The 21541-nt window shown below is 40.2% G+C and overlaps 1 protein-coding gene across 1 annotated transcript in view; it reads left to right on the top strand.

Annotated features, from left to right (window-relative positions):
• The first annotated feature begins 844 nt into the window (after positions 1–844).
• Positions 845–21541, top strand: part of CRYBG1 (crystallin beta-gamma domain containing 1) — a 46129-nt gene continuing 25432 nt past the window's right edge. Inside the window, 14 exon segments of the mRNA XM_035888698.1 lie at positions 845–1611; positions 6758–6785; positions 6787–6812; positions 7247–8711; positions 8797–8973; positions 13579–13626; positions 13744–13862; positions 15215–15377; positions 16482–16621; positions 19423–19549; positions 19879–19914; positions 20312–20454; positions 20721–20847; positions 20939–21084. Of these exon segments, the coding sequence (XP_035744591.1) occupies positions 860–1611; positions 6758–6785; positions 6787–6812; positions 7247–8711; positions 8797–8973; positions 13579–13626; positions 13744–13862; positions 15215–15377; positions 16482–16621; positions 19423–19549; positions 19879–19914; positions 20312–20454; positions 20721–20847; positions 20939–21084 (3497 nt within the window). The 5' untranslated portion in view covers positions 845–859.

The raw sequence follows: 21541 nt of genomic DNA, 5'->3' as shown, positions 1-21541 counted from the left end.
AGTAAGCTGTTTTGTTCCCGTTCACTGTGTCCTTTCAACTTACCCGCGGTGCTAATACAAACAAATGTATTACAGAAACAAATTTGACATTAACCAAATGTATGTTTGTTTGTTTTTATAGTCCACCTCACAATTTCCAGATTCTTCCAGAGAAGAGAATAAAAAGAAACCAGTTTTGGAAAGACTTGGAAATCTGTTTGGTACAGGGAAAAGGAAAAATGTCAAAAGTTCACTAGAGCACATTTCACATCCGAAAGGGGAGAGGTCCGTTTCCCCTCACAGACGGCAGCCGATATACTGTAGGCACATTAAGGAAGGACACGAAGCTCCTCAAGTACAGAAGGAAGTGAGAAGCGTGAATGCTGTTTCTGAGGCACAGGAATATAATTTCAGTGGGGAAGTAGGACCCCTGTATCGTGATACCATTTCAGAATGGAGTAGTAGGGGAGTCTCTTCTGATAGTGAGTGGTCAGCAGATTGGAGCAGCAGCAGTGAAACCATTAAAAACTCTTTCTTTGAGAGTAGCCTGAACGTGGAAACCCTGGAACTGGAGAAAGAATCCATCGCAGATATAAATAATTCCACGACTCCAGATTTCATACAAAGCTTGAGAAATTTGCCTAGTGAAAACTTAGAAAAGAGTATCTTAAGCCACAAGCAGCTCGTGAACACGTGGGTGTCTGAGGAGCCTGGGCATGCAAAACCAAAGGATTTGCCATACGGATTGGAATCTGCGGCGAGTGAACACACACGTTCTGCTAGAGTGTTAACAGTTGATATCTATCTAAGAAAAACAGACGAACTCCTTAATGAACCTGTGACTGTTACCTCAGAAGAAAATTGTAGTGACTCGGACACAATGGATAAAAAATCTGCTAATAAAAGATCTGGAAAAAGGAGAAAATCTCAGTCGTCTAGTGACATTCCAAACGGAGAGAGGAACCAGACTGAGGCTACTGCAAGAGAAGAATCTGGTTTTGAGGATGATGTCCCTTCTGAGGTGTTTTCAGACAAGATAATAAACTCAGAAAGAAAAGCAAAGTCTCCTCAACAGACTCCTGAAAGGAATTTGTCTTCCCCGGGTAATAATCAAGACCTAAAGGTTGGATCTGCTCACAAAGGGGCATCTAAAACTGAAGGTGACAAAGGCAAGCAGCAGATCTCAAACACAACCCCTGCAAGGAGAAGATCATATAAAAAGAATCAGTCAGACGCTGTCCCAATTTCCCCTACTGGTTTGAAGGGTCAGGTAAAAGATTACTCCTCAAAAAGGCAACCTTTAGCATCACCAGAGAGTAACCCAGTGACAAAAAGAACTTCGGTGGAAAAGGGAACTATACCTGTGGCTTTTGGGGAAGACAGCTTGGAGTCTCCCAAAGTTTCTTTGGCTGATAAGACAGAAGACGCTGCCTTGGCGCTTGCTGAAGGCAGAAATGAGACCAAGGCAGCAAAGCATGGTAATGGCTCAGATGGAAGAGCTTTCTTGCGTACTGATGGGATTAAAAATGGAGACCTGTGTATGTCAGCTGAGAGACAGACGAATTCTGATTTGGACAGCTCGAAGCTGAAGAGTTTGGATGCTTCCAGAACAGTCACAACAAAGATTAGCCTGTAAGTGACATAAACTAGTTTACTTTATCCCTGTAGCTGTAATTTTACCTGTATCTGTGTTTAGGATTCTATAGGAATGCTAGCTATGTATCTGTTATCTATCTAGATTATTTTCAATTAAGAACTGCCTTTTAAAAAAAAATTTATCATAACTACAGTTACTTAACAAGCACTGTAGTTTACATGTGTTAAAAAAACAGAAAAAAATATTTTTCTAAGGATAGGGAATTTCTTTGTATGTCAATTCCATCGGATGGAATAATTTAATGTGCATAAAAAGCTGCTCTGTTGTCATCGTCGGTGCCCCCATTGTTGCTCAGATTAGCTTGGCTGTCATTGAGCTTAATGTAGTTTTGCCATCCGTAACCAACTGAGGATGTGGTTGAAGATTTTGTACGTGAAAATATGAATAAGGAACGTGTTCAAGTCGTTCTCTGAAAGAACATAAATTCTGCTATTAATTTATGAAGAAACGTAGGATGCAATGTAGAACTTGATCCTTCAAATGATATGATAAGTCACACTCCAGAAATTTGAATATGTATAGCTGTTTTCATAAGTATGTGCAGGATGAATCATGTAAATTGTTATATATGTAAACAGCGTCAGACATGTGCAGAATGTTGCATATATTAGTTTGCAGGATTTGGTTTTACACTCAAAAGAAATTGTCATCTGTCAAACAGGTGATCAGTGGTTTCCTTAGGATTATAAAGAAGTGGAGGCATTTATAACTTTCACTGTGATCACTAGTATGAGTCCAGAGATTGATTTCCTGGATTCTGTTACGTTCTCTTCTACAGTGAATCATTTTATTACATTTGTCCTTTGTGTTGTTTGATTGTCACGGCTATGTACTATGCGCTATTGCTTTCCTCATTCTGATGCATTCTTTTATAGGTGTCAGAGTACATTGAATCCTATAGGTCCACCCCAAGATACACCAAGAATTCAGAATTGTCATTTAGTTGCGTTAGAGGGATGTGAAGGTTTAATGTCATGGCATAAGAAACACATATGTTTCCTATTATGTTTCCCACATCTGAGAAGTATAGGAGCATTAGGAACAATTTCGTTTGCACTATTTGTAGAATTCTACATCCGATTTGTTAATTTGTAACTGAATTAAAAGCACCTAGTACCGAAAGTCAAGTTGTGCTATTTTTGTATGTGGTGATGCTTTGCCGTTGGGCAGTATAGATCACACATCTTAAACTGTGAAGTTTTGTATCTTCACAACTTGAAAGGAGAGGTAGCTTTCCTATTTTTCTCTTTCTGTCACTGTCATTAGTGACAATGAAGTTATAACAGCTTGCATAGCTGGATTTTGTTTCTCTGGGTATCTCCTTGACTTGTTGCACAGTGAGTTATCTTCTGCTGTACTCATAAAGTAACAGACAAGTATTGTTTCTGAGAGATTTAATTCTAATGCTTAGACAGCCTGTTCTATTTCACCTGATTTTGTGGGCTGTGTGGCACTCTGTATCTTGGCCTTGTCTGCTGCTATAGGAACTTTAGCCCTGGGTGGGGACTGCTGTGTTGCATGCAAGGTTCCTGATGCGTCTGACAGCTGTCTTTGCACAGTACCACACAGTTTCTTTAGCCAGACAAATCGGTACGGTCAGGTTACCTGGCTTAATTTGTAGTCATGCATCAGAACCTGGATGTGGATTAAGCTGCTGTAAAATAGGGAAGGAAGAGATGGTGCCATTACTAGAAGGAGGTGTGGTTTTGTTGTCCTGTTATTGCTTTGAACTGGAGCACAGATAACTTAATCCATTTTCAACGGTTAAAAAATTGTCGTTAGATACTTCCCATGAATCCCTTTCAGGCTGAAAAATACTCATTTACTCACAGACTCGTTTGCCTCCTGTGAGATGGATTTTGTATAATCAGAGTTGTTTCCACTTAAAAATGCATAGTGTCTCTTACTAATGACATTGTGCCAATTCAGGGAATCGAGTTTCTCTAGAAACACTTTTTAAAGAAGTCGGGTTTGCTGGTTCCCTGCAAGTGATGATAACATTTTCTGTCTTTCCTCTTTTTATGTCTGTGTACTGGGCAACTTGGAAGTCACAGGACACTGCTTCTAGCTTTTGAAAGGGAAACCTATCAGGTTTGAGACTAAACTGAGGCTGATGGTACATCTTAATCAGCAAATAAAACCTCAGGCAGTAGTTACTTTGATGTGCTTAGTGGAGAACTTGGCTTGAAGTGTCATATTTGATGTTCAGACATGGTTTTGTAGTTGCCTTTGCATTTATGCCCACTTGCTGAATTATTCTGCTCTGTTAACGTGCCATTTTTCTTTGCTCACCTCAATCTGATGTTTTGGCATCAAATGTTTTTTGGCATCAGTTACGTGCTTTACATGGTCGTTTGGACGGTATGCTTCAACTATGTGAGTCACCTTCCGTTTATGACTGTGTTGGGAGAGGTTTAACTGCTTGCTTCCACAGGTTAGCTGTGAGGTGTAGCTGACGAGAAGGACATCAGTATTTCTCTTGTGCCTGCTTGTTCCTGGCACTGCAAATGGGCAATGGGTGGTAGGAATCAGCCATGCTGGGCTGTTTGTACGAAAGCGTTTGTACTGTTCAGTGAATCCGTCTTTCAACGCTTTTCCCCCATACTAGATAGGAGGCTTAAAGGATACGCAAGCAACATCTCCTCTTTTTAAAGAAGCTTGGAAACCCAGTTCTTGTCATAAGGGACATCTTTTGGCTGTATTTAAAATCAGTCTTTCTTAATGTGGAAAAAGATATAATGAAAAGGTTAGTTAGAGGAGGCCAGCTGTAGCGGTTGGAGCTCCAGGGCTGAGCTTTCTATTGCTCTTCGGTCTTGGCTGTTTTGCTGCTGCTGTGCAGAAATACTGCAGAGTGAAAAATATAAAGTGCTGAAGTGGTTGTTTCTGCAGAAATTTGCAAAGCTTGAAACTATACCTTTGAGGTGTTAGTTGTTCATTTAAAACAGGTTTTAGGCGTGGCTGATAACTATCAGCGTTAACCATTAAACTTGCTTGTGTCGAGGCATACAGGGAGAGACGGATTTTATTAGGAAGATACGGGTTGTTAACATTAAAACGCATGTTAGTAGTGCACGGCTGACAAAAGGGTGGAAATGAGTCTGTTAAGATAACTAGGCCGTTAGCCTTGAAAATACAGGTAGAAAGAGAGGATAAGTACTTTTGTCTGATCAGAAAAGGACCTGAAAGGTCCTGGCGATCAGCAAATTCACCATGTGTCAGTAGTGCATCCTTGTAGCAGGTGAAGGCTAAGCCTGTACTGGGCTGCATTGGCAGGAGCATAGCCAGCAGGTTGAAGGAGAAGATATTTGGTGCTCATGAGGCTGCATCTGGGGCGTTATAGCGAGTTGTACCCCTCCCTCCTCTTCCAGCTCTCTTCTCCTGGTACAAGAGAGATATTCACAAATTGGAACGAGTCCAGTGGTGAGCCATTAAGAAGGTGATGGCACTGGAGCATACCATGTATGTGCAGAATCTGAGGCAGCTTGATTTGTTTAGCTGAGAGAAGAGAAGGATATGGGTAAACCTCAATCATCTCTCGCTACCTATAGGGGTATTATAGAGAAGGCAGAGCCAGATTCATCCCGGAGGTGTGCAGTGAAGGAACAACAGCCATGGTTGCAAGTTGCAACAGTGAAGTTTCAATGGGATACAAGGCAAAAATAATTCACAATGAGAGTGGCTGACCTGCTGCAATGCTTCTCTAGTAAGGTTGTGAAATCTAGACCCTTGGAGATACTCAGTACTTGATCAGACAAAACCTTCAGCAACTTGATGTAACTTTGAAGCTGTCCCTGTTTTGAGCAGGAAGTTGGACTACCTGACCTTTAGAGGTCCCTTGCAACTTGTACTCATTTTCCAAAAAGAAAAATCATAGAATAATTTAACTTTGAAAAGTTTAGGAAAAACAGTTGTACTGCAAATGAAAAGTAGTATCTAAATATATTTAATTTTATGCTGTGTTCCCTCACTGCCTTCCTCCTTTCAGGAATAATTTTTTTCTGTTTCTAGACGTAAATTTTCCAAGTGTGTTTTATTAGCACCTATCTAAAGTATGGCCAGTCATTTTTAAGTTTACTATTTGTTTTTTATTGAGCCTTCCAGTTGTGAACCAATGTGAGCAGGCTGGTAGCTACAGTAAGTGCTGCCGGAAAGTCTTCTCCAAAAAAAATGGTGATTTTTAACAGTTGCTTTCTGTGTAGATTCCTAGGCAGCTGATTTTTGGGTTCCTTCTGTTATTTCAGTAAGTTTGTTCCTCATGCTTTTCCCAAGAAAAGGAGCTTGTACAATGGAGAGTCTTGCTTTAGTAGGGTTTACTTTCTTACTTGGGATGGATCTCTTGAGGAAGAGGAGAAGAGAGCGCTCTCAGGTTTTGGGTTGTTCATGTTGACACACTCGTACCTCACGCTTCTTTCTTGGGCTAAAGAGCTGTCTGAGAATTCAGTGAACACAGTTTGTGTGGGTAAAAAAGAAGGCGGCACTTAAATACCAGAGTCATCCATTGATTCTAGATAGAGCACTTGAGGCCCTGGAGATTGTTGCTGCAAGCTAATTTCTTTTATCTCCCACCATCATCAGTTTTCAGTAGTGCAGTTTCTGCCTCTTCTCCCACCACTGAATGTCTCTCGATTCCTCTTCAGAGAACAGGTCTGCCTCTGGGGTGGTGGGGGGCTCCTTGACAATCCTTACCTCTGACTGATAAATGCTGAAGATGCCCGGCATTTTCACAGCTGTTCATGTTGTTCCTGCAGTAGCAAGTGACATGGACAAATGATTTTTTTCCTGGCTGTAGATATTCAGAGGAAGGAGGCTTAAAACCCTCAGCTGCCAGTCATCAGCCTTCTGCCATAGTACATGAGTACTATGTGCTATGTACTTGCACATGCTTCTCTCTCCACTCTGATGGAGAAGTTTCTGTAAGTGTTTCCTAATTCAATTCTTGTAAAATCAGCAGGGTTGGTTTACACAATTTAAATTGTTAGCTGACTTCACCCGAAGGAAATGGGAGAGTCCTCGCATGTGGTGTTCGCTTAGCCAAGCGGTGATGCAGTGATTGGGGACATTTCCACTAGCACTGCTGAGGCCAGAAGAGGTCTTTCACTCAATTTAAGGTTGCTTCTGCAGTGTAAGGGCTGCAAAGAATCTGGATCTGCAGATGTCTTCAAAACTTGTTGGAGAGGTATATTCAAATGTTAACCAACTCATTATCACCTTAATGAATTAGGATTTGTTTCCTAAACTCTGTAGGGAATTGCATGCATGTAATTTATTCTGCTTGTTCACTATTAAATTTTCATGTCTGTCAGTCATAAGTAGTTAAGTTCTTTGCCTCAATTGCAGGTGCTGTAGGCTGCTGTGTTTTTTGTTTCACAGAGCATTAAAGAGCAACACAGATGTTTGAAATATATTCTCTTTATTTAGTGTCTAATTTCTTTTTTGTCATTAGTATAGTTACTCCTTTTTTAGTTAATTCCATTTGAGATACCAAAATTTAAACTGAAAATGACTATGGAAAATTTCATTATAATACTGCATTTTTTTGTTTTGAAAATTGTTATGAGTCTTTTCAAGATTAATGAAAGATGTAACCCTGTATCACTTTGCCTCCTGCAGTCCAGCCAAACCGAAGAATGTAGAGCTGAATTTTAAAGCACCTACAAATCAAGACAGTTTAGAAAGTGAGCAGGAAACTCTTGAAAAACCAGTTAATAAAACTAACAGCAACATTGCCAACAAAATTTCCTTGTTTGAAAATAAATGTGCTAACCAGAGCCAGAGGCCTACTGACATCCCTGCTTCAAAAAATAGTACAGTACCAAGCACATTTGTTGGCAGAGCAAAGCTGAAATTTGGAAAACAACCTAAGGAGAGCGAACAGCCTGATAAAACGTTAAATAAGCAAAACAGTCGCCAGAAGTTATTTGAGAATGGCACACCAGAGAAAGAAAGCACTGCAGACTTAAAAGGCAAAAATGAAGAAGGCTCTGCCTCTTATGAGGATATTGGGAAGACAACAGAACTTAAAGTAAAAGCTGCAATATCCCTTTTTAACCAAAGCAGCAAAATTGATGCTGCTAGTGTCTCTCTGAAGCAACCCGATCCAGAATTAACCACGGCTAAAAAAGAAAGTTCACCTTTTAAACTGTCTTTGCACTCGCTCAGTAAAAGTGAAAATGTTCAAGATAATTCCTACCAAAGAAGTAACACAAGCTCAGAATCTCACAGAAATGAAGAAAAGATGCTGCCAAACACAGAGGTTTTATCACCTTGCAATGATGATAAATACCCTCTACCATCTCATCAGGCTTCTAGATCAGAATTTAAGAAGATGGAAAATGGAGATAAAAAGGCAAAGCCAGAAGATTTGAACTTTGCAGCACTGCAGTATGATGACAGCAGTCAAGATAATGTATTGATACCAGAGCACAACCTCAATACACAAAAGAGCCCAGGCAAAACCTGTAATGGATCTGCTGAAGACGATAGCATTTTTGATTCCCCATCTGACATGAAGAAGTTTGCTGAAACAATAAAAAACTTGGACAGCTCAGTTTGTCTACCCCAGAAAAAGAAGAGGTCAAAGCTTCCCAAGTCCCCAGTGCCCCACTTTGCAATGCCTCCCATTCATGAAGACAACTTAGAGAAAGTATTTGATCCTAGTGTATTTACTTTTGGTTTGGGACTGAGGAGGGAAAAAACACAGGATCTGTTACCAGCCCAACAAATTAAAATGCAAAGCCTGGAAACGATGGCCAGAGTCAGGCCCAAGCGTGCATCAACAGAGCAGAGTATCATATTCAAAGCCCTGCAATCATGTAATCGAGAGGAACCTGCCTTTACTCAGGAAATAAATGGAAAAGAGAACGTTGATGGTACAGATGGTGAAATTAAGAGATCCCGGCTTGAAAAAAGCTCCCTCTTCTCAAGCTTGCTGTCTTCTACATCTAAAGAAAAGGTTTTTAATCCTTCTGTCACCCCAGTAAATAACACCACAACAGCTTTTACAACTGACTCCTCAGGGATGCCTCCTTTACAACAAGATGCTTCTGGGCCGTTTGGGACGCCTCAAAAATCTGAGGTAGGTAAAGATTGTTCGTGAAATGCAACCATGTAAAATTTTGTCTACCTGCTGAATGACTGTTAATTTTGATTTTGCAATTCAGTCTCTTTCAGATATGACGTTTCCAAGTTTTGTGGAGAAGTACATGCAAGCAGATAGTGCAAAAAAGGAACTAAGTTTACACATGCCCAACTATGGGAACCCTGAGAAAAGTTTTTCCAGCTGGTTAGGAACAAGCAGATATGAATCAAATGTCCCCTCTGGTTTATTAGATGTGGATGTAAGTATTGTGTTGTTTAAAATCTGCCAGGAAAGTTATCCGGCTTTTATATTTCTATAGATGATGTGCATACATTGTTTTGTTTTGTTTCCTCTCTTATGGACGTACATAGATTACAAATTGAACGTAGGTATGGTACCAGTTTAATCTGATGTTGGCTACACATGAAAATGAGATGGCATCTGTTAACATAATTATGTTTCTTCTTCATGATGCCCTTATTTTGAGACTCTTCACAAATACGAATTGAAAGTCTATGTTTGAATAGGTCTTCATACTTGATTTTGTGTTGTTTCAAAAAAAATCTCATGCTAACTTTATTTTTAGTGGTAAATTAGTAGAATGTTTTCTTCAGAAATTCAGAACTTCAGAAAACTTTTGCCTGCTTCTTCTGTTGACAGTAATGTCTCTCCTCTTCCCGCAGGACATTCAGCCATTGCAATGTTAAATGAGTTAGCAGGGCAAACTGTTTTTTTAGCCTTCTGCTTTTGTTCCCAGTATTCCCATGAAATGTTTGTTCTTAGTATTCCCCAGAAAATACATATTCTTTAAGAACACTTTAAGAGGTGGATAGTAGCGATTACTGAAAGTGCTGCTACAGTGAGGGCTGTTCCTTTGATTATGAGCGTCTATTCATCATGAATGAAGGCCGGCCTGCATTTTCCCTTCGATGCAATGTTCTCCTAATGTGGGAGAACTTTGTCATTTCTATTTTCAAAATGACGAACCAATGTCCTGTAGTATCTGCTGCTTCTGTTGATGTGGGCCCTTACTGTTACCCGAGAGGAAAACTATAATCAAGAGATCTAAGAACTGTGGGAAGAAATATGTTCTCCAAAATGTAATAGCCGCATTAATGTGATCTGGGAAATTGAAGCAGCATGTAAGAAGTTTGAGAAATACTTTTTCAAAGCTAATGGTTATCTGCTGTTACAGTTCTACTAAAAGGGATGGGGGAGTAGTAGAAATAACTCCTTTCTTCACCTTGCAGAAGGAAATAATCCATACTGATTCTGTGATTCTATGTTACAATTTTGAGGATGTAGATTTTTCTCTCGTGGGAAGTTTTTTAATTAGTATGGGGATAAAAATTAGGGGGGTTATTTGCAGTGATGTAGACTTATGCTGCCAGTTAAAGAGGCTTTCTTACTCTGGATGGTCCTGTTTGGATTTCAAAACCCGAGTTTAAAGCTAAATGACTAGTACTGATATTTTTGCTACTTAAACTGTTGTCCCTGAGTGGGTTTCAATTTTTCATTAGAGTATGGAGGCCCGATATGGCAAGGGGGTATGTACACACACAAGACTGCTCTTGAGAGAAGCCCGTTAGGCTCTGTAGGCTTCCAGGACTTCTGCGGCACTGTTGCTGGGTCTGAAGTGTCTTGCTCAAGTTAGACAGGAACTGAGAGTGTCTGTATGATGTGTACCTACTGCGCATCTTCCACTGACTAAGAAAATGATGATGCAATGGCTAATGGGTAATGTGAAGGAAAAGAGTAAGGGCAGCCCAGAACAATGACTTTGGCATTCCTTAAAACACAGAGCAAGTTCTAACTGGAATTGAAGCACAGGCTAAAAAAACCAGTCATGCTTCAACGTGTCTTGATGATGCCTACAAAAACCTGATGGTGGTTAGGAGCTCTGTCCTGAGACCACTGCCTGCCCTATGTGCTGACTAATATGTTCTCATTAGTTCCTTACACGTGTTGCTGGTTATCTTAGGCTGCAACCTATTTAGGGGCAGGATCTGTTCAGTTTTTTTTGTTTGTATGAGTAGTTCCTAGAAGAGTGGGACCCTGTCCCAGAATGATCACTCCTGTCCTTGCTAGGAAACCAAATGCATAATTGCAACACTTTATTTATTTGTTTTAAGATGACGTGATGCAACCACAACTTTCCCATATATTCTGTGTCATATAAGTTACCACTGACTTTAACACTGGCTTAGATTTTTTTATACATCAATGTGGGGTTTTTTTTCCTCAGCATTTTTAGTCTATTGCTTATTGCACACTCTCTCACAGTTTTTTGAAGAAACCTACCCTGTTACAAGATGTTCAGCACAAAATTGATCATGCTAATTAGTTCATACGTGTATATGCCATCATGCCTCCTCAGTCTTTTCATATATTCCTTCAAAATTATTTCATGGTTATGAGCTTTATGGTTATGAGCGCGTACCTTATTAATGCCATTTTTTAAAAGTAGTCTCTTGGTATGAAACTCCTGAAGTATATAGGAAGGATCAGAAGGATTTTAAAGCATTTAAAGTCTGAGGTTAGTTGGCTTCAGTGAGATGATAATTCAGGGTTTAAAAAAAAAGTGTGTAGATTTGTACATTTGTGGAAGATATTGCTCTTCAGCAACCAATATCTCAATATATTGATTCTTGGTGAAGTAAGGAGGGCTGTCAGCATAATCACTACCATAGACATCCAGAGGCCAGACTTTGGCCTGTTTTCGAGCCTGGTTGACAGGGTCCCTTGGGAGATAGTCCTGAAGGGCAAAGGGGTCCAGGAAGGTTGGACATTGTTCCAGAAGGAAGTCTTAAAGGCGCAGGAGCCGTCTGACCCCATGTGCCATAAGACAAACTGGCAGAGAAGACAACTGACCTTGGCTGAACAGTGAGCTTTTGCTGGGACTCAGGGGGGAAAAAAAGGAGAGTTTACCACTTTTGGAAGAAGGGGCAGGCAATTCAAGAAGAGTACAGGGATCTCATTAGGTCATGCAGAGAGAAAATTAGAAAGACAAAAGCCTAGCTAGAACTCAGCTTGGCCACTTCTGTAAGAGATAATAAAAAATGTTTTTACAAATACATTAACAACAAAAAGAGAGCCAAGGAGAATCTCCATTCTTTATTGGATGTGGATGGGAACACTGCTGCCAAGGATGAGGAAAAGGCTGGGATACTTAATGCCTTCTTTGCCTCAGTCTTTAATATTCAGACCAGTTATCCCCAGGATATTCAGCCTCCTGCGCTGGAAGACAGGGATGGAGAGCAGAATAAATCCCCCATAATCCAGAAGGAAGCAGTTAACGACCTGCTGTGCCACCTGGACATCCACAGGTCTATGGGGTCGGATGGGATCCACCCAAGTGTACTGAGGGAGCTGGTGGAGAAGCTTGCCAAGCCACTGTCCATCATTTGTCAACAGTCCTGGTTAACAGGGGAGGTCGCAGATGACTGGAGGCTTGCCAGTGTGATGCCCATCTACAAAAAGGGCCTGCAGGAGGATCCGGGGAACTACAGGCATGTCAGCCTGACCTTGGTACCGGGAAAGATTATGGAGCAGTTCATCTTGAGTGTGCTCACCAGGCATGTGCAGGACAACCAGGGGATCAGGCCCAGCCAGCATGGGTTCATGAAAGGCAGGTCCTGCCTGACCAACCTGATCTCCTTCTATGACCAGGTGACCCACTTAGTAGATGAGGGAAAGGCAGTGGATGTTGTCTACCTGGACTTTAGTAAAGCCTTTGACACTGTCTTCCACAGCATTCTCCTCAAGAAGCTGGTGGCTCATGGCTTAGACAGGTGTATTCTTTGCTGGGTAAAAAACTGGCTGGATTGTCTGGGCCCAAAGAGTGGTGGTGAATGGAGTTCAATCCAGTTGGTGGCTGGTCACAAGTGGTGTTCCCCAGGGCTCAGTTTTGAGGCCAGTTCTGTTTAATGTCTTTATCAATGATCTGGATGAGAGGATTGAGTGTACCCTCGGCCCCAACAGCCCTATGCAATGCTATAGGATTGGGGAAGAGTGGCTGGAGAGCTGCCTGGAGGAAAAGGACCTGGTGGTGTTGGTCAACAGCCAGCTGAATATGAGCCAGCAGTGTGCCCAGGTGGCCAAGAAAGCCAACAGCATCCTGGCTTGTATCAGGAATAGTGTGGCCAGTGGGAGCAGGGAAATGATTGTGCCCCTGTTCTTGGCACTGGTGAGGCTGCACTTCAAATACTGTGTTCAGTTTTGGGTTCCTCACTACAAGAAGGACACTGAGGTGCTGGAGCGTGTCCAGAGAAGAGCAACAAAGCTGGTGAGGGGTCTGGAGCACCAGTCTTATGAGGAGTGGCTGAGGAAGCTGGGGTTGTTTAGCCTGGAGAAGAGGAGGCTGAGGGCAGACCTTATCACCCTCTACAACTGCCTGAAAGAAGGCTATAGCGAGGTGGGTGTTGATCTCCTCTCCCAGGTAACAGGATAAGGGGAAATGGCCTCAAGTTGCACCAGGGCAGGTTTGGATTGGACATTAGGAAAAATTTCTTCATCAAAAGGGTTGTCAAGCATTGGAACAGGCTGCCCAGGGAAGTGGTTGAGTCCCCATCCCTCAAGGTATTTAAAAGATGGGTAGATGTGGTGCTTAGGGGCATGGTTTAGTAGCCATGGTGGACTTGATGATCTTAGAGGTCTTTTCCAACCAAATGATTCTATGATTTGGGAGAACGAAGGAGTTGAAGCAGTAAGTAGGTGTAGTTGAAGTGTATCAGCTTTTTACTATTCAGACTAATTTTTATTTGGTTTCACTAGCTCTGTTTTTATAGCTGAACATTTTTATTGAATATGGCTTTTGTTTGGTTGGGGTTTTTTTGTGATTTTTGTCTCCCCTCTGTCTTATTAGGCACTTTCAAGAAATGGACAAAGTAAAATCAATCCCAGACCTGGCAAGGTAAGATCAATTTCGCTGTCTTTACTGTTCCTCTCTATATTTAAAGTACAGCAAGATAGAATTATATGTTGTTGGTGTGGTGGTTTTTGTTTTGTTTTGTTTTTTTTTTTAATGCAGCTGGTGATATACTGTGAATCAGACTATCAAAAAAATGGTATTGAAGTTTTCCATGATGTTCTGGATTGCAGTTCTTGGGTTCTGTCACCATCAATTTTAGTTAAAGTCATCAGAGGATGGTAAGAGACTAATTTTTACTCTTTATCATTTGAGTATCCAAAAATCTTTTGAAACAGAACCAGGATGTAATTCACAGCAATTCTGCCTTGCAAATGGCAATGTAACATAGACAGCTGTGAGCAAGGTATGTGGCTTTTTACCTCTGCAATAGGAACTTGTGGGCTGGGAAACTTCTTGGCTGAAAAATTGAGTGAGCATTACCATCTGGAGGGGGTGCGGCATTTCACCAGGCATAGGCATGGGATGAAATGACAGATTCTGTCCAGCTATGGTGCCCTTGGACTCCTCTCCCCTTTATGGGTTCTTGCATAGTATTTGGATTGAGCTCAAAGGCTAGCAAAGGATTTTAAAGCCAAGTCTGACACGGGTTTGAATGCAGATGATTAGTTCCATGTCCAAAGGTATAAGGTGGTGCTGTAGAGATAATTGACTGTTTCTCTGGTAAGTCCAGAGGGAATTTTTCTCTAAAAGCTAGATTGCCTAAGAGTAATTCAAACCAAGTTAATCTTCTGCATTCTTCATAGTATTAACAAAACAGCCATTATTAGTGTGAATAGCATGGCAAGTTAAGTTGTGGCCAGGCTATAATACAGTCAAATAGCAGGTTCTCAAATAATGATCTGATAGTAAGCTGCAGAAACAAGGGCTAGCTGCAGTAGGAGATACTGGGAAGCGCACTGATTGCTGTTTAGCTTCAGAAAACTAGAATGAAAATCTTTTGATCTCTGTGAACCAGGTCTTCCATTCCAGCATGGACTAGGGGACTGTTTGCTGTCCTGCACTCCTTCCCCTGACCCCCCTTGAAGTGAGAGCTCCAGGGGAGGGTTTTGTATTTGCAGATGGGTATAGTTTTCTATCTAGTTATATATTCAACTCCACTGTTAAAAATAAAGTTGTGCTTGTCTTCTGAGCAGTCTTATCATTCTTTGGCACATCTAGGCTGCTTGTTCACAGGATGCAAGTAGCTTGTGTGTTTATACACGATGCAGCAGTCTGCAGCGTCAACATTTTCTGACCTACAGATTTGTTCTGATTAATATCTCATGCAAAAGTCTGGTATTCGTAGACAGTAGCCTTGCTGCCCCAAATCATCAATTTGAAAAGGTGGAGGAGTTTTTTATGAAATTATGGAGTCAGCAGTAGGCATCTTTGTTTTTATCATTGCTTTTGGAAGTATCACAGAGACCAGAAATGGCTCGCATCAGCAGTGTTAGGCAGATAAGCTGTATTGGGGTGGTGGGAAGGGCCTAGAAATAATACTTCTTGTGAAAGGATTTGTTAAGTGGGAGCATGATTTTTGCAAATCACACTTGATAAAGCACTATTAAAAATGAGAATTTTTTCTTTTAAGCTGGATACTCTATGAGAAGCCAAATTTTGAAGGCCCCTCTATTCCCCTGGAAGAAGGAGAGCTGGAACTTCCAGATATTTGGGGTGCAGGTACTTCTGAAGAGCAAAATGAATGCAAATCTCTAAAGCCTGCAGTGATTGGTTCAATAAGACATGTTGTTAAGGCAAGTAATATAAGTAAAGAAAATTTTATAGAGATCTTAATGTTTGGTGATGTTTAATAGGGATACAAAGTGTGATTCTCCCTGGTAACAGATGATAGGATGAGGGGGAATGGTTTGAAGCTGCACCAGGGCAGGTTTAGGTTAGATATTAGGAAAAACTTCTTCACCGAAAGGGTTGTCAGGCTCTGGAATGGGCTGCCCAGGGAGGTGGTAGAGTCCCCATCCCTGGAGGTATTTAAAAGAAGGGTAGATGAGGTGCTTAGGGACATGGTTTAGTGGTGGGATGGCAGGGTTAGGTTAACAGTTGGACTCGATGATCTTAAAGGTCTTTTCCAACCAAAGCGATTCTATGATTCTATGATTGGTATATTAGAGCACAAGCATAACATGAGTCATAAATGCATGAAACTATCTTCCATGTTGAATTTCTTGTTTAATCACAAATGGGGCTTTTGCACAATGGGGATTATAGTAACATTCACTGGAAGGATAGGGCAGCAAGAAAACTTAGTGTGTTTTATTAGAATGGCCTCCAAAATGCTATGTACAGCATATGCTTTATAGCCTGGTCAGCCTCTCGGGAAAAACATCCCAGAAAACCATCAGTAATTCCACTGATTCATATTTTCAAAATATATATGTGGCATGCACAAACTTACCAGGGAGTTTGACGCATGGTGGAACAGCCTTCCTACATGCACTTTTAACATACCATTAAGTAGTTAACTTCAGGTTGCCAAAATAAGCATGAGCTATAAAGTTATTTGACTAGGAAAGGAAAAGCGAAACATATATATTGCTTGTAACTACAATTCTTGTTTAAATTGCAGTTCTCTTCAAGAATGGCTTGCTTGGTGTTATCTGGAAGGCAGAAAGTAAACAGTGTAAATGGTGATTAGAGATGGACTGACTGTCTTGGTCCAAACAGAGACAGGCAAACTGGCCTAGTTACGCTTTTATTATAGGCATCTAAAGCAGTAGTAATTGACAAGGGGGGGGAAACAATTTAAAATAAGCAGGTGTTTCAAAACTGATTTAGTTATCCACATTAATTACAGAACTTGCAACACAGATTAAGTGATTATGGCAATCTTCATTTTTCAGGATTACAGGGTTTGCCGAATTGATTTGTATACAGAACCTGAAGGGTTAGGAATCGTGACTTCCTTTTTTGACGACACTGAAGAAACAGGGGTGTTCGGCACCACTCAGAAGACGTGTTCTATCAAAGTACACTGGGGCATGTAAGCACATAGTTCTGCATGAACGTGTACTGCTATGAAAGGAATTTGTTTTAAGCCATTGGTTACACCTATCAGACATGCAAGCAGGCTATTCTAGTCCTATGTTTTGGTAGTATTTGTTGATGGTAACATTGTAATGCTTCACCCTTGGAGAGGCTGACCTCTTAAAATGTTTTGTTAGAGCTAGTTTTTCTTCTGCTTGCATGTAGTAAAGATAGAGTAACACTTGTGTATTTGTAGCAAAGGAACGAGTTTGCCTCTGGTGCTCTTTCTCATTCATCCAAACTTACCGTGAGGGTGGGGGGATGAACTGTTCATGATAAGACCATGTTTCGTATTAGCTTTCCTCTAAACTTGAAATCATTGTACTAAAAGAAGAAAATTTTGAAGCCCTTGTGTTACAAAATAAGACTTAGTGTCATGCGTGGACTCTGGAAAGCATTCTTGTATTTCACAGGGCATTTTAATCAGTGTTTTTATGGTGATGTTTAGGACATCTATGTTATGTCACCTGAAAGAGTCTAGCCATCTGAGTTAGGAGTGTAATGCATGTCGTGAACTAAGCAAGCTTTTATGGGAAAGGAGACCTCTAAGGAACAATCCAGACACTATACCAATGGTAGTTTTGATAACCTAATAAACAAACTTGTAAATCCGTACTGAAAATATGCCTCACAGTGGTACTGGGAAAACTATGCAGAAGAGGGAGACTGCTTTCAGAAAAAGTGGGAGTGAAACCACTTTCAATGGTATCAGGTCTTGCAGAACATTTTACAAGGTTGTACAGACCTTGATTGTTACCTGTTGTCTGCGTTGTGTTTGGGCACTGATAGCATTTGCCTGCTGCAGTGGCGTATTTAACTATCAAAAACTGCCCAACTAAAGACAAGTGTTACATACCACTGCAAAGATGCATTCAAATATCCCACAGGATGGATGGGGTATTATGGTTGTTAGGCAAAGGGCATTTTATCTGATTAAATCTTTACACCTTGATTTGGGGAAAAAATGAAGAACTCGGGTATACAGGGAAATTTTAAGATGTCAAAGTAGTTGGTTCTCTGACAGGAGGTTATTTCTGTTGAGCTGCAAGCTTACTCCAAATTACATGTCTGCCAAGAGTAATGAAATCGGATATGTTATTTGGAGGTTGATTACTAATTGATTTCATCTACCTCTCCACTTTATTTCTGTCCCTCACTTAAAAGCATTCTGTGAATAATGAAATTACAAAATTTTTGAAAAGGAAGGAGAGCCTGTGCCCATCTTAGACTTCAGACTGGTCCTTATTTTGCATCAGTGTAACAGCATTTTTTGCACTAAGTCTGTGTAAGCTCTTACAGTCTTAATTTCTCTCTGATACGTTTGGATCCCTTGAGGGAAGGCGGACTAATATTTGCACCAGGAAGCATAGACACTTGAAAAACAATCTTTCTCAGATGTCATTCTCAGATGTTCATTAGTCCAGTGTAGAAAGAAGTAGCTTCTGCCAATTGCTTGCATGAGAAATTCAGTAAATTGCTGCTGCTTTTTTGCATGTTGCAGGGTTTTTTCTTTCCTTCAGTTTACAGGCATGACATAGTTCACTGTATTGGCAGTTGAGGGAGGCTCTCATTCTGAGTCACGTTGCCATGTGGGTGTGGTTGTATCTTCTTAAGGTTTCCCAGTGTTTATGCTTAATTGTTGTTTACTGAAAGCTGCCAACAAAAATGAGTCAATGCACCTTTATCTTCTGATTGTACTCTCTCCTTAGTCTTCCATGTGTTTAAATTCTTGCAGCGAAGTTGAGGGCTTACTGAGTAGTGCAAGTACAGGACAAATAATACACCAAACATTCGGCTATAGGCTGCAATAGGACTAAAGCTCCTTGTTTGTCTCTTGGAACTGTATGTCTGCAATCCAACTATACCAACTTGTGCCAATTTGCATCAGCTTGGAATCTGCGTTTTTAAGCATGATAGAGTGATGGATATCTTTCTGATATCACTAGATTTATACATTATGATCCTTACATGATTAAAGGGTTGGCTGCATAAAGTTTAGTATGTATTTTATACTGTTCCATGCTGCTCTTTGGAGAGATGAGTACATTTAACTGGAAGAAATTCATTACCATTCGTCTGCAGAGATCAGAAGTATGTTTTTTTTGTTTCCAGTAAGTGATTACTGGCTAAGATTTTTTTTGAAAAAGCTTTGAAAAACTACTGTTTCTGTCCCAATCAGGAATTTTGAAAGCTATGTCTTTCAAAGCAGATTTATTAGCAGATACAAACCATGAGAAAATAGATTTCTAACGAGTTGTCAGGTTTTTCTACATATTAGTAAATAACACAAGTTTAGAATTCTCTACTGAACAGATTTTGCAACAAATCCAAGTCTAGGTTAGTAGAGATCTTTCAACTTCTTGAAAATCGGTTCTGCATAATTTAAAACTATTCTAAAAATAATACAGAGTAACCTTAAGTCTTGAAACTTCAGTCTAAAACTTGGATTGCCCTCAGATAAGACAAAGTAAAATTCTTAACTGTCAGTTCATTGTACTGTTTTTTGGGGTTTTTTTAGTCTGTTCAAACAAAACATATGCAGTATTGGTGGTTCCTGCACAGGCACAGAAGTTTGCCAGTATGCTAGCTGGTAGTTGGCAATTTTGATGGTAAAGAAACAAAGTTTTACTAAGGGCACAATGATGTCTTTTCTAAAGTGAGCATATTGTCTTGTTCTTTACTGTTCAGAAATGTTCTGGGGTTTTCATCTCTTGCTTTCTTCTCTCTCTCTCCCCCTCCCTGCCCCCCCTCCTTTAGATGGCTAATTTATGAAGAACCCGGTTTCCAGGGAGTCCCTTTAATGTTGGAGCCTGGTGAATATCCTAATTTAGCATTCTGGGAGAAGAAGGAAGCCTACATTAGGTCCATGAGGCCCTTGAAAATGGTAAAATACTGTTATTAATTGCAAGTTACATGACCTATGTTTATGTGTTAGAAATGATGTGTTAAGGTGGTTAGATTTTTTCAAGACTCACAAAAATGTAACTCTTTAAAAAGAAATTTTTAGTCTATAAAATTCTTGAACTTTCAACATTGGATTGCATCCGTTTCTGCCTTTAATCTTCCTTCTCATTTTCACTTGTGTTCTTCGAGGAAGGTTTCATCTTAATTCTGTCTTTTGTTGATGACTCATAATTGCCTGTAAGTTGTCCATTTTAAGTATAGACAACTTATTTTTTCCTTTTTTTTTTCTTTTTTCTTTTTTTTTAACAGGGTGGTCGCAAAGTTGAATTCAGTGGAGAGCCAAAGGTAAAAGTCAATATTTATTTGATTGTCGAAAGGTATTTTATAACACATGAACTACACACGGATATATCTTGATCATGTACCAGCTACTGATGGTTTAGTGGCTGGTCCTACTGTATGTGACTACAACATGAAACTGCGGTTTCTGTCGCATTTGTGCATCCATCACACACATATATGACAGTATTGACAGCTATCTGGATAATGCAGATGGGTAATGAATATTCAAGCCCTCATGTTGCATCTCTAAGGGAAAGACCTCTTGAAGAGAATAGAGACACCCCACTAAATAGTTTCGTAATCTTGCCTTCTTCCCTCTCAGTGCCCATGCAAAAGAAACCGTCTGTTGTCAGTATTTATCATACTCTGCAACTTTTCTTTTACTTCATTTCTGCTACAGGTAATCATTTATGAGAAGCCTTTCTTTGAAGGGAGACATGTGGAAGTAGAATCAGAAATCTTTATGCTTGATGACAAGGAATCAGAAGAAAAGACAAGACTTCCACTTTCGTCAGTGGGATCCATGAAAGTGCTGGGAGGAGTGTAAGTGTGGGAAAACACCAGCAATATTACACCTTTTAAAAAATATTACACCTACAAAGCTGAAGTAGTAACTCCATAGGCTGGAAATTGCAGTGGACAAATTCAGTACCGGTTTATTTTCTGTTTTCCTAGTTTTTTGATTTAGATGTATGCCTGGGTTAAATTTGCAAATAGTCAAAATTTCACACATCTGTATCTGCACCATAACAACACAGAGTGGCAGTTGTCCATTTTCACACACAGACTCTGTTGTTGTTGTTGTTTAGTTGGGTCGCTTATGAGAAGCCTGGGTTTGAAGGCCATCAGTACTTGCTGGAAGAAGGAGCATATCGGGATTGGACAGACTGGGGTGGCTATGATGAAGAGTTGCAGTCACTGCGACCGATCGTTGGCGTAAGTTCGAAGAAAATGTAGTAGGCATCTCCTGAGTGCACTGAGACATCATGTTGCATTTCCCTTATTATGTTTCTCTTTGTTTTGACAGGACTTTACAAGTTCCCATATGATAATGTACAGTGAAAAAGACTTTGGATCAAAGGGTTCCAATATTAACGTGTTAGGAATTATTTCCAATTTGAAAGATACTGGATATGGGCTGAGAACACAGTCTATAAATGTGCTAAATGGAGTGTAAGTGATATTTTTAATCGCTGTTCAATTTTAAATGTGCTATTCTTTTTAGAATTTGGTAGTATTTGCAGATGTTTTTCAGCACTGACTTCTAATGTCTGTGTGGAGTCTTCAGAAAAAAATTTCTGCCCTTGACTGCAGAATGTGAAAAGTTTTTGTGAATGTGTACCGTAAATAGTTGTTTTTTCTCACTGTAACATCAGATAGTCTCAGGAAATGTTGACTTACTGATACACAAAGTATGAAAGTATGACATGACATTTCATCAGGCAGGTAAAATAACTTGTTCTCATGGCTGTGTTTTTTTTTTTTTTAAGTGTTTCAACAGCAAAGTTGTTACGGAACTAATTTCTAGTTTTGAAACTAATTTCCAGGCTTCTTGTGTTTGACCAGAAGCAACTTCCTTGCTCTTTTTCTGTTGTGTGTAAAAGGGAGATAACTCTTACCATGCTCACTA

This window comes from Egretta garzetta, unplaced genomic scaffold, assembly GCF_000687185.1.
Source record: "Egretta garzetta isolate BGI_Z169 unplaced genomic scaffold, ASM68718v1 scaffold10, whole genome shotgun sequence".
In the NCBI taxonomy this organism is placed as follows: domain Eukaryota; kingdom Metazoa; phylum Chordata; class Aves; order Pelecaniformes; family Ardeidae; genus Egretta; species Egretta garzetta.
Note: the sequence above shows the minus strand (reverse complement) of the source record. Positions and strands in the feature narration are given on the sequence as shown.